Source organism: Malus domestica, chromosome 06, assembly GCF_042453785.1.
Source record: "Malus domestica chromosome 06, GDT2T_hap1".
NCBI classification, from domain to species: Eukaryota; Viridiplantae; Streptophyta; class Magnoliopsida; order Rosales; family Rosaceae; genus Malus; species Malus domestica.
Window position 1 is genome coordinate 20,561,183 of NC_091666.1, and position 13,887 is coordinate 20,575,069.

Genomic DNA, 13,887 nt, shown 5'->3' on the forward strand with positions numbered 1-13,887 from the left:
TACTGGAAAGGTTCGTCTGCCATTGTCCTACTTCGGGATACCTCGTCCGGGGCACGTTGGATCCCGATGCGTTGCAAAAGTTGATTCACCACGGTTGTCTGTTGTGCAAGGGCGCTCGTCAACTCTATGACTTGTCGAGACAAGTGTTGTTCGCCATTTGGATTGGAAGAGCTTGGAAGGAATGCGCCTCCTTGGGCAGTGGAATGGTGGTAGACTCTGGGCACGAGGTTTGAGTTGGGAAATGTCAAATCCGTGAAAAAATATGGTGAGAATGCCCCCGGCTCGATGGTAGGTCCGGATGGTTGAGATAGTCTTGGGCTGACTTGGGCTGCTTGGAAAGCCACTGGAGCAGGATGGGCTGTGTGAGTGGGTTGCTCGACTGAAGCTGGCTGGGCCGTAGCCTTGGTACCGTGAGCCTTGGATGGCACGGCTCGAGCCGTGGTGAAGGCACCATGGACCTCGCCACGGGTGGCTACCGAGGTAGCCACTGTGGTGGTTCCCATGGTGGAAACTCGTGGTGGTGGTGCTGCTCCACTTATTGTCGCATTTAGCCTCACGGATCTCCACAATCCCATTTTTTGAACATTAGAATTTTCTAAATTTCTAGCCATTATATTTTGCTTATACGTTTTATCAAAGAACCTTTGCAAGTAAAAAATTCTAATAATAAGAACGTATGAAAAATATTCAAATGGACTAGAAAATAAAGAAAAAACATTTTTCTGTGAGAGTCTTCTACGAGTATGGATTTCAACTCTCAATGAAAGCACCAATTTGTGAATGCAAATTTTCTCCTCCTCGATCTTGGACGATTTTGCACCTACAAAACAACTAACACCTTAGGTTAAGGCTAAAAGCCTCACACGCCCACGATGAATGGGGGGGGGCTTTGGCCAAAGAACCTCCGATGCCAAAGTTAGAATTTTAGAGAGAAATAGTGTTTAGAGTATTTGAGATTTTTTGTAAGAGAATTTGAATGATCTTTTGGTGAAAATGGGAATCTATTTATAGGGATAGGGGTGGCCGGCCTAGCTAGGGTTTTTGTGTTTGATTTAGGTTTAATTAGCCAATTTATTTGGCTATTAAACATAAAATGAATGTTTTGGTGGTTTTTGGAATTAATTGGCTAGTTAATTAGGGTAATTAAAAAGGGAAAATAGTGGAAAAGGTGGAGAATAAGATGGTTTACTTTTCTTGATGGGATTGGCCGGCCACTTTAGTAGTTTTAGGTTTGGATGGGTGTTTCAAGGTAATTAATCCCTTAATTAGTCAATTATTATGATTTTAGGAAATATGAAAGGAATAAGTATATTATTTAGCTAATTGATTAGCTAAATAATGAAATGGGAAATATATGAATAAATTAGGTTTTAAGTTGATACCTATTTTGGGCACTTTTGACTTGGTTGAGGGATAATTGTCTGCCGCTTGCGCGTAGGAATCCTGGTATGCTTCAAGGGTAGTTTTGTCTTCTTTTGTCAAAAATCCACGTGTCGCCTTGTGATTATTTTTGGCTCCACAGTAACGGGTCATAATGGGTCGGGTCACTTTAACCGTTGGGTAAAGTGACCGACCTGTTAAGATAACAGGTGTGACACGACACGACCCGTTAAGATAACAGGTGTTACACGAAAACGACACGAACACGACAGATATGACCCGTTTGCCAGGCCTAGTCTAGAGGGCCAGAGGGCCGAAAATAGCCCGAAAGCCGTCTCCAACAGAGGGCTAGGCTAGAGGGCTCTAGAATCTGGGAGGACCCCACGAAATCAGAGAGGGCTGGAGAGCTGGAGGGCTAGCTGCATGCAGCCAGCCAGCCAGCCTGGGGCTGACTATTTTTTTTTTAATGTTTTGTTATTTTTGTCGGTTATAACCGACATGATTTCTTAAGAAAAAAATCAAATGCAACGGCTAGTAGCTGTTGCATTTTTTTTTTAGAGTTTTATTATTATTTTTATTTACAAAATTTTTCATATAACTTCTATTTTTTTCCAATAAATTCTATTTCATAAAATTTATTTCATATTTTTTTAAATTCCATTTTTTTTCCTATAACTTCTATTTCACAAAATTTGTTTCATATATTTTTTTTAAATTCCATTTTTTTCCTATAACTTCTATTTCACAAAATTTGTTTCATATATGTTTTTTAAATTCTATTTTTTTTCCTATAACTTCCTAAGCCATTATACGACATTAAATTAAATTGTAGTTTTAGTTTTGAATTTAAGTTGTATTTTTTTCCTATAACTTCTATTTCACTTAGCCGTTGAATTTGAATTTAAGTTATAATTTTTAAATAATAAATTATGTTTGGCCTTATGGCCCTTTGGTCCTCGGTTGGAGACGGTTTTTATTGAAAGGGCTAAAACGAGCCCTCTGGCCATCTGGCCCTCGGTTGGAGACGGAGGCAAATATGGCCATGTATTGTTCATTAAAATATTAATATCTTGGAGAATCTTGGAGGGCCAGAGGGCCAGCCATTGGTTGGAGATGGCCTTAGCTCTTTGTTCGGAGACTGATTTTGTCAATTTTAAAACTAAATGTGGTCTACAACCCTTGACTGCAAATGGCCTAAGATCGACCGAAAGATGCTAAAATAGATCGTGCATATATATATATATATATATTTAGGATGCCTTCAAATCAAGATTCTAAAAGACGTTAGGGTCTAGTCGGGCGACGGGCTAGGGCATAGCACCTAGGCAGACTAAGCGGATTTAATTAAATTTATTATTTAAAATATAAATAAGTGGCTACTTACACTCTAAAAAATAAAAACTATACTTGTATTGAGAATTTAGGAAAGTTAAAACTTAAAACTTATGCCATATTTCCATCATTACAGACAAATGCAACAAAAAAAAGAAAAACAAATAACCAAATTTGAAAATTCACTAATTTAGTAGGTTATTCAGAAAAAACCTTGTAATTTAATTAAAAATAAATATAAACAATGGAACTGCCTAGCCTCCACCCAGCCATCCTAGCCTGCCTAGCCCCTACTCGATTTTTCTCCACATTTCAACCTAAATTGCATCGGTCCTCCACCGCCTAGCGTCTAGACAGCCGCTTAGGTTGATTTTAAGAACACTGGTCCAAATATGCACATAAAAGACAAATTTCGAGTTAGAAATTGTCCAATCTGATAGGCGATGAAGTGTAACTTGATAGGGATACTTGTGACATATAATATGGAGAGATTTTTCAATGTGACCGGCACACGGAGTGATACATCACGTGTCATTATATAAATGGTGGGATACGTGTGTTAAAATATTAATAACTTAAAAAATAAAATTTATTATCACTTACATAAAAACACGTGATGTATCATCTGTATTCTCGTCATATTGAAAAATTTCTCGATCGTATGCACCAGATCAAAGCTCCGGAGGTTTTCTTTTCCTTTTGAATTTTGAAATACCTAGTGGAGGTCTTACCTCCGGAGTCCACTAAACAGTCCAATAATACTAATTTATTAATTAAGTATAATTAAATATGATTTGAATAGACCCTAATAAAATATTTCTGAAACTTCGGTGGCCTCTCTGCAAAGGACACGAATAAGGTTTATTATGTAATTAAATAATAAAGAGACAATGAAGCACTGCTTTCTCTGTTTCGTATTCTGAAATGCTAGAGATCTCAAATACTATGTTTAGTAATTAATTAATTTAAGCATCGACCCCAGTAACATTTGAAAGTTTCCTTTTGGCACCTAAAAAAAGCATTATTAAATATTAATTCATTAAACCAAATGAGCTATGAGGTATGACTTAATCACGTTGGAGACTTATTTTTAGTCATGCCCCATGAACTCAATTTTAATTTAATTTTGTTCTTTGTAATTCAAAAATCGTCAATTTATTCTTTGAAACTTAAAGTTAACTTCACTTTACCCTTTATAACTCAATTTTGATTTCATTTTGTCTTAGAAACTTGAAAATTGTCTTTATAAAACTCTAAATTCATTTCACATTACCTTAGATCTATTAATTTCTTATGTGAGTTTGATTTAGATGCGCCAGGATAATTAATTTCTTTTTTACTTTTTTCTATCTCTTCAATTTCTTTTTAACTTAATATTCTCTTATTGTTTGATGTTCATGCATAATGGAGATTTATAATCAAAATTATTGCATATGTGACATAGTCTTAATAGGTATTAGGTCACACATATGTTTCAGGAGGTGACCTATAAGTTGCAGAGAGAAGAGAGAGTTCACAAGTCAAAGTGGAATAAAATTTTGAGTTTCAGAGAGTAAAATAGTGATTTTTGAGTTATAATGAACAAAGTAAAATAAAAATAAAAATTTAGATGACGTAGCTAAAAATAAGCTTATTTTTAAAGCATGAGGCGACATTTGATGTGTTCATAGTCTAAAATATCCATAATATCCCAATATTTCCATCGAAATTTCCGTGTTTTTAGACTACCGATATTTTTTTGGACTACCGATATTTCCGATATCATCGATATTTTAGACCTTGCTAAGTCACATATGTATCTTACCATGCAATGTATGAAGTGTAAAATATTGTACTAATTCATTATATATAAATGATTATGGTGTGTTTAAACTTCTTTCATTAATTACTACATATTTTATACACTCACAATGTTTGTCAGCTCGCTATATAATCAACTTAAATTAGTTATATCTATCATGCAATGCATTTTCTTCCAATTTTTTGTGATAAACTAATATATAATTGACTAAATAAACATCATGCAAAGTTTCAATAAAAATTTCCAAGTTTTTCTTACAATTTCCCTGATTTTTATTCAATTTTTTTATATCGATAATATCCCGATATTTCTATAGAAATTTCCGTGTTTTTGAACTATCGATATTTCCGATATCATCAATATTTTATACATTGGATGTGTTTTTGTATTAATGAAGGAATACTAAAAATTATATTTGTTCTCCAATTATATTAAGATACATAATGTATTGATTTGTATTTCGAATGCATGGATACATCTCCCTTCACGGTCGGTCTCATTTTGTAGTTGGCAACATGACCGACTTTATATTAATGTTTAGAGTGGCACGAGACACCAGCGTCATGTTCCAAAATGTCAATCTCACCTAGAAGGCTAGAACAAGAACATGCACGATACAACAAAATAAAGCGAAGAATAAAGATGGTGAAAAACCAAAATGAAATTTGTGGTTGAGGGACCCACTCAATTTCTCTAACAAAATCAAGCTACTAGCAACTAGGAATCCAGTAAGTATAAGATTGAGGAAGAGTTGCTCTCAAGATACTTTGACACTGATTTACGAATTTGTGTGTTTACGATCACAACTCTTTATATCATAGATAACTTTGTACAGATTATGTCTGCCAAAAATCAATTTAAAATAAGGCTATCTAGCAAATCAATTTTAGCAAATAGACAGATGGTTGTAATATTTTTACCCTATCTGACAATTTGATTTTATCCAGTTCAATTATTAAACGATCTCATATTTCATTGATTTTTTTACAGTGATGATCTTTACAAAGTAAATTATGATATGAACGGTTATAAGTACAAACTTATGTGAATCGATAACTTCGGTAAAATTTTGGTGAAGAAACCTTAGGATCCAAATTGCTCCCAAAATTACTAAAGTTTGCACTGAAATATCTATAAAATCTCCTAATTTTGTCAATTATTGAACCAGAATACCAAAGTTCTATCAAAATTATTAATGTTGCCAAATTTTAAAAAACGTATAGAAAATTAAAAAAAAACATACAAAAAATACATAACTGATACTTCTTGCAAAAAGCCTTTTAAATGCTTTTGAAACAAACCCTACAATCCCTAGAATATGTCACCCATGGAAATCTAGTTCCTCCCAAATTGGTCACAACACTCACCACCGTGTCTAAAGGAGCAAGTTCCACAAATGGTAAACGGAAGCAAACATAACAAGCACATGGATCCAATCCAGGGATCTACCATCATAAAATTCACTCCAAAATCCAAATAAATTGAATAATAATATAACTGCTCAGAGACAAATGTGGAATGTTGTAGCCTACAAATTCTGTACATGAAATATTCTCTCTGTCTTTCTAATGCTTGTTTTGGCAATGGACTCCCCCAAAAGACACAAAATTTGGAACTGAAAACATAACAAATTAAGAAATAATGAACCCTAAACAATCAATTGGATAAAAGGGAAAAGAAGCTGCTTCAAATTCCTAACTTCGATCAAATGGTGGGTGCTTATATTTCACTGATCTCACCCTCTTTACATAAACCAACATTTATCACCATGGTCCCCTTCTTCTTCGACTCCATGATCCTGCAACAATTTCGCCTCGGAGACTGCCCAAAAACACAGCAATTGAAAATGCGTTAGTGAGAGTTTTTGTTTTGGTCGTATCACAAGACAACAGAGGAAGGGTACAAGGTCTTGAAAATACTTACTCTATCCCATAGGTGCGGGTCAGGCTTCTTATGAACCTCGACTTTGTCAAGATTGGAAGGATTAGCCATCTTCCACTTGCAGTGGGGATGAGGGGTACGATGCTGGACATACTCGCTGATTGTTGAATTCGTTGTCGCATTAAACCTTACCTTTGACAAGTAATAGACAAAAGGCTTCTGGCATGGGTTTCGGCTGACTGGACGAGTGTTGAATGCATATGCTGTGTAATCTGCCCTTCTGTACCAATTCAAAAACGTCCGGGAAGGCATTTCCATCTCGCGGGGTGAAAAGACTCCCCGAAAAATTTGAACAGCAAAGCCCCATGAAACTGAAATGGTCCAGCTCTTTGATTTGTCGTAGCAGATGGATTGTTGTATGATTCCTGCTGAGTCCAGCTTCACTGGTATAAAAAGCCGCTGAAGGGCTTGAATACGGGTCACATTGGGGAAGATGGGCTCAACCACATCCAGGTGATGCATTGTCACTAAGGGTGCCACTGGGTGTGCTGCAAGGAGCCCGAACAGGTTTCCGTACACATCATACTGAGAGCCATCAATACGAAAGAAATGTACAGTAAGTTCACACCAAATCTATCTAAATAAATCTACAATTTAACCATAAAGAAAAACAAAGAATGTTACAAAGAATCTAATATAGAAGTGAGACTGCTATTTATTCACTCAACCCCTCAAACGAGAACAACATTGGAAACGGCAGCGGAGGATCTTGCTCTATTAGTACACATACTGGAAGAACCCTTAGTGAAAATTGGAAATTTATACTCAATTTCTTTTTAACCAAGGCATACCCAACTACTGGTTTACCCAACTAAATGCCAATGAGACTACATGTTTCACAATTTGTGATGTGTGGGCAACAGAAGTAGGACGGCTTGAGAAAGTAACTCATGAGGAAGAAGAGATTAGTGGCTTGAAAATGAGGGGTCCCAATTTACCATTTTAGAACAAGGTGTTCAACCTAAACCTAGATTCTCCTTAAAAATTAAGGAAACAAATTAAGAAATACTATCCCACATTAAATAATGAACTGCATTACAACAACAATGCCACTGCACTCTGTATTATGCCAAGCCTTCTGTTGGATCCAAGTACTCCAAGCCCTTTTTTAGAGTCTTTTACCCCTTTGGTCCTAAGACTCTATCTTGTAATCGCATATTTTAACCGGAGCATCTGTATGCCTTCATTTCACATGTGCAAACCACCTAAATTGATTTTCTCGATGCAAAACTAAATCTACATTCGTTCGATGCAAAAGCTAAATCTACATTTGTTGGATGCAAAAACTAAATCTACATTCTTTCGATGCAAAACATATATCGGTTTAACCTAAAGCTTGCAACAAATCCACCATCGTCTGCCATAATTCAATGTGTTATAGGAGAAATTTAAAAAAACAAAGGACCACAAAGTTTTAACCTTTTTCACCTCAACAGACTGCCCACATAAATGGGGTTGGGTAAAACTTAAGCTTCACTCGTTCAATTGGACTTGGATTGTCTGCCCTCCCCCATCCCATACCCTTCCCATCCCCTTCTATTTCTGCGGTCACGGTTAAGCTACATCAATATTTTAAATTCTAATTGTTTTTTGTCTTATTATTTCTATAAAAAAAATTAATATAAAATATTAACGTGACTTAACCGTGACCACAGAAATAATAGGAAGAGATGAAGGGTATGGGATGGGAAAGCAGACAATCCAGGTCCCATTTAATTGTCTAGTCAGGACACTGCTCACTCACTCACTGACTCAAGGAGCGTGGCGTGCACGGCCAGCTACTGTGTCGTTGCGTAGTGAGCTGCTAGACAAAAACCCGGTCTAACCTCTTAGTTCACGTGGGGCCCAGCGTGTCGTCTTCGTAACCGAGCATTAACAGCATTGAGCAAATCACCCGCCTAGTGAACCGACAGAACGAACCGGCCCAACCAACTAAATTACTATCAGCCTCAGATTTCCCGAAACCGGAAAGTAACGTAATCGGGAATTATCGAACTAAGAAAACGATTAAACATTAATTAGCTCGACAATACTTATCGAACTAAGAAGATTATTAAACATTAATTAACTCGATAATACTTAATTAATCAAGGAACGCTAATTAATTGTAGTTCCAGAACTCAATGCAAACACTAAGAGCCAAACCGACACTGACCCAAGTCGTGTTTCGGTCAATATCTCGGCCGAAACTCTTTAGTTTCGGGAGTTGCCGGGTGTAATTCGTAGTTGCCATTGCAGGAAATCGAGCAGGGTTTTCAAATTTGGAAAAAAACCCAGATAAATTAAAGCCAAATTACGACTAATTAAGGCAAAAACAAATCAAATTAAGCACCCACCGACAGATTAGAGTACGGACCTGGTGAAATCCGAGTTCTTTAGTGAGTGGGACGCCGAGTTCCGCCATGCACGCCTGCATTCGGTCGTCGGAGCCGTAGAGTCCTGGGTACCTCTGAATGCACCGGTCCTGCATTTTGCTCAGCGCCAGCGCCAGCGGGTAGCTGATGGCGAAGCCGCCGCCGCCGTACGCCATGCCATACGAGAAGAAAATGTTCTGCAGGTGGCTTTCTGATAAGCTCCCGATATAATAGTACTGCGTGTGGTCGTACTTCCTCAGGACCCGGACGAGGTTGTCGGTGATGAAAACGGTGTCGTCGTCGCCCATCACGAACCACCGCACGTCCTTGAGGCCAAGACGCAGCGTTTCGCTCACGATCCGGGATATCCGAATCGCGGACCGGTGGCCCTGTTTGTTGGTGTAGGTGAACCCGGAGGTGTCGCCGGAGATTTTAATCGGCGGGAGACCGCCGCCTTCCGGGTTTTTATCCTCAACTTCGCGGTCCAGCCAGACTATCCCGCGCATCGACTTGGGCTTGTACCAGAGCTTGATGTAGTTCTTCCTCTGTTCCCAGAGCTTGGCGGAGGCGGCAATGCCGAAAACGATGTCGTTTATCTCCGTCGGCTGGTTTGCTTTATCGGGTTTTTGGGTTTTGAGCTGGAGAATTTGGGAAGTCCGATCTTGGGCGGTGGTGGTGTTGGCGGAAGAGGAGGAGGAGGAGGAGATGCGGAGAGGGTTGAAGGGGTCGCTGTCGTCTGAGCAGGCGGCGCGTGAGGTGGAGACGAGCTTGAGAGTGTAGACGATGTAAGTGAGAGAGACGAAGAGGATGAGCCAGACGAGGAGTTTAGGGGTGGCTCTAGATTGGGAGCCGGGTCCAGGAATCGGGGTCCCTGTGGAGCTCCGCATCTGATCCCAAATCACTTTCTCTTGATCTTTCTGGCTCGCTTTCATTTTTCTCAACTCCCTCTCTCCCGCAAAGCTCAACCCTTTTCACTGCACTCTCTGTTGATTAAAAAAAAACTCACAGGTTTTGCAGCATTGGGTTTCCAAAAGGGTGTTCGATTTGGGGAATTATTTGGGTCCTTTGGAAACCCAAATGGGTGGTTCAGATCTCTCTGGAATTTTCAGCGGCGGTGAAAGATTGGGGATTCAATGGGAGGGAAGAGGAGGAAGAAGATGACGATGGTGATGGTGTTGGTGTTGGGGTTGCAGAGGAGGTGTAAAGCTCAGAGCTTGCATTGCTTTGCTGCCAGGTTGCACAAGACTCCACATCCCCGAATAGAGCCGCATCCCCAAATATTAATCTGTTTTTTTTTTCTCCATTTTTTTCTCCATTTTTTATTATACTTTTTATTTTTTTTTGTTCTTGGTTTTGTGTGTGTTAATATCAGAATTTGCCCCTCAAAGTTTTTAAGGTTTTTTCACTTTGGTCTTTCACTCTGTTTTGATTAAAAATTGACCGTCTTTTAATATATGCTTATAATGACTAAAAGTGATTTTCTTTATAAAAGTTGACTAAATAACATATGATTATTGTTATTTTTAGGGTTCTTGGGTAACCCATATACTTTGACAAGTCTTTTACTATTGGCATGTGACCTGTTTAAAAGTGAGCATGACTTAGAGATAAAACCAACAACATAGAATCAACTGATGTGATTAAGCTCACTTTTAATAGTAGCACAATTTAGTTAATCTAACTACTCATTTCGTTAATAAATTGATTTCGAGTCGTTCCAAACAATTTTCTGGTTTACATAATTGCCACAACAATCCACTCCAACCAAGGAATTAGCTGAAGTGAGTTATACTCGCCATTTACATCTTGTCGAATTTTGTAATTTGACTCGTCACAATTTCATCATTTAACATACTTTCAAATTTTTAGCGATCAACTTGGGACGACAAAATTGAGGATCAAAGTGAAACCACCACTAAAATTCAGGGGCCAAACTTTAATTACATCTTCTTATTTTTATTTCTCCTTTGGGTCCCAAACATGGTGGTTCAGTCTTTGGTTGGGTTGGGTTAGGTCACTTGCTTTCTGGCTTGGATCATAGAGATCAGAAGCTATTCTAATCATTTAAGATTCCACGTATCCAATGGCCTGAAATTTGTTTTATTTGTTTTATTTTTTAATTTTGCCTAAAATTTGTTTTGTACACTAATCTAATTTATTTTTTTCCTTCTGCCAACCACTAATCTAATTAATTAAGTACGCTAATCATGCGGCTTGTCCTGACCCTAGTGGCTTGATCGCAATTACTAATGATAAGTGGCACTAGGCTTTAAAAGTTTACTATTTTATTATTATCTTTGATTTTTCAGGGAGAGGTTGCTACTCATGCAGTAATTGCTCGCAAGTCTTAAACTTCTGTATTGTATATGATTTTGTACCTACGAAAATTTGGATACAAAAAGACTTAGTTTACAATTGACACATTCCTTATGCACATCACATTGTTACAAACGGATAGTGTTATTAACATACTTATTTTTGTCTTCTATATAGTTTTGTTGATTTTTAATCCTTGATCTTCTTCAATTTATTCGACCTGACGATTAGAAATTGAAAAAAAAAAGTGTGAATAACATTACTCATTACAAATTTACAAATTAACTCATCAAAAGTACAAAAAGGAGATAAAATATATATAACTCAAAATTCGAGTTGAATTGAGAAATGACTTGTAGAAACAAGTGGCTTATAACTCAGTTAGTTAAGAATATTTACTCTTACACTTGAGGTCTCATGTTCAAATCTCTCTCTTTATAGTTTCATAGATATATTCTATCGTTTGTAAAAAATAAAAGACTTATACATAGAAAGAAGCCAAGTACTTTTCCTCTGAAAATAAGTAAAAAGTGGATGCATAGAATTCAATAATTAATTGTACTAAGTTTAATTAATTTGAGTCCATAATTGTATCTAATCAAATACATTGCAATTAATACTTTTACCCAGTAAAAAAAACCTAATACTTTTATGATTTATGCTATAACATTGTATTTTACCATTTTCTTAAATTCATCAATACAAATGAAAACTTACCATTTTCTTAAAAATAATCTTAACCGATTTTTTCTCATCTTATCTTCAATTGCAGTCACTCTAACTTTACCTTGGATATCCTCATCTTAATCCCATCATTTTTCGTGTGCCAACGCATTCATGAAAGCATTCTCATCTCTGTTACACTTATTTTTTGTACATGTTTCTTTTTTATCATCCAATATTCTATGTCATAAAGCATCGCTTGACACACCCTGACCTAGATCGAGGCATGTTGGCCGTCACGTGAGGGTGACGTAGCCATGTGCACAGTGTGGAAGCAATATTAATATGAGAAATGCAAATAAACAAAAACCAAACCAACTAGAGCATTGGATAAGATAAGGTGCAAGTGCGATATTAAGTGTGATTGCACAATCAGAGCATAAGTAGCCTAAGTGCAGTCCAGCAGGACGAATACTAATTATACAACACTCAAAGGTGATCCTAAATTGGTGATACTTTGTTAGAACCTCCGTCAAATCCTCGTAAGCCACCAACAAGCACTCCTACCTAAAACCTGGAGGGGCGCAAAACAGAAAGTGTGAGTGGGAAAAAACAAAGATTTCCAAAACCATTTCAACATCAAAGATAGTAACCTCTCGCCGTAAAACTTGTATAATTTCCTAGAAAATAGAATATATACATATTTCAAAATCATGTTTAGTATAGTAATATTCAAAAGTATGCCATGCCAAATATCTCAAATAACTGAATAAGTAACGCATGTGAATTAACTCATGAGAAATAACATATCAGCCGGATCCACCTAAAGTGGCATGTACAACTGAATCTATAGCTCAACAAGTATGCCTGCACATGAGTTGGAATCACCTATAGTGGTCTATACGATAGTTTAGGGTGTAAATAAATACACTCTAGTGCTACGATCACGTAAAGACTGTGCGAATAATCGCGGGTCACCTACTCGTCGGAACCACCTACAGTGGTCTGTACGACATGACTATGCACCTAACCTGAATCCAAGGTGAGCATATGGTGCGGGAGGTGAACATCACGTGAATGACTGTGTCCTAACCACGGGCCGGAGCACTAACATCGGGGTGCAGGTTTATGAGCTCTTAACACATTCACATAATCATCAATTCACATAAAGAATCTACAACTCACTTGGTACTTACCTGAGCGTCCACAGCGTCAAATCACATTTATGCATACCATATAAATTCATAGTCTAAGCATAAATCAATAGGCATGATATTTCAAAACATAATTTCATTTAAACACATTTTTTGGGAAAAATACCAAGTATATAAGTATATACTGAAAACCAAAAGCCCACTCACTGATATGTGGAAGGGTCGTAGCCCCTGAGTCTCGCTTGATTACGCTCGTCTTTTGGATACGTCTTACCTATATACGAAACAACTATATAAACGTTATTTTAAAGCACATAACCAAAATTAGGTAATAACTTCTCATACATTGCTCAATTGGGGTGTTTGAATATACCAACGTGATCTACTCAACCTCACAAACATCCCCATAATTTTAGAAAAAATTTCTGAGCACCCACGCGCCCTCACGCGTTGGGCAAGGCATGGCCAGACGCGCCGCCCACGCGCAGGCACGTGCCTGGCACACTAACGGATTCCCTAACGGCGTTAGGGAATATTCCGTAAAAAATCAGCATATACCGTTAAATATACCTGACGCCGTTAGTTGCTGTTAAGAATATTCCGTCAAAGTTGACGGAATATTTGTCTTCTTCTCTAGTGTGTCACCGGATTCCTTTGCCATCGTCGTCTGTGTTACCGGAAACTGTGAAACCTTCAAACCATCATTTCTCACTCATTTTAGCACCAAAATCTATGAAATTTATATCAAAATGACGCTTAGGACTAGAGGAACACTTCCTTACCACTTTTAGGTCCTAAAATTCATGGAATCTCGCCAGAAAAATCACGATAATTCGGCCACCTCTGTAACTTGTCAACCCCGAGCTTCCTAACGTCCAAAACCTGCCAAAATTCTTGCTTAAGCTTCGTGAAGAAGTTCTAAGGCTCTCTAACACCTCCAAACTAA

General features: G+C 37.6%; 1 protein-coding gene across 1 annotated transcript; it reads right to left on the reverse strand.

Moving 5' to 3' along the window:
- Positions 1-5,972: 5,972 nt before the first annotated feature.
- On the reverse strand, positions 5,973-10,204 carry LOC103441118 (uncharacterized). Its single transcript, XM_029104699.2, has 3 exons — positions 8,811-10,204; positions 6,437-6,979; positions 5,973-6,334 (listed from the first exon to the last, which is right to left on the reverse strand). The coding sequence occupies exons 1-3, from the start codon at positions 9,738-9,740 to the stop codon at positions 6,233-6,235; spliced, it is 1,575 nt and encodes a 524-aa protein (XP_028960532.1). The 5' UTR covers positions 9,741-10,204; the 3' UTR covers positions 5,973-6,232.
- Between the last annotated feature and the right edge of the window lie 3,683 nt (positions 10,205-13,887).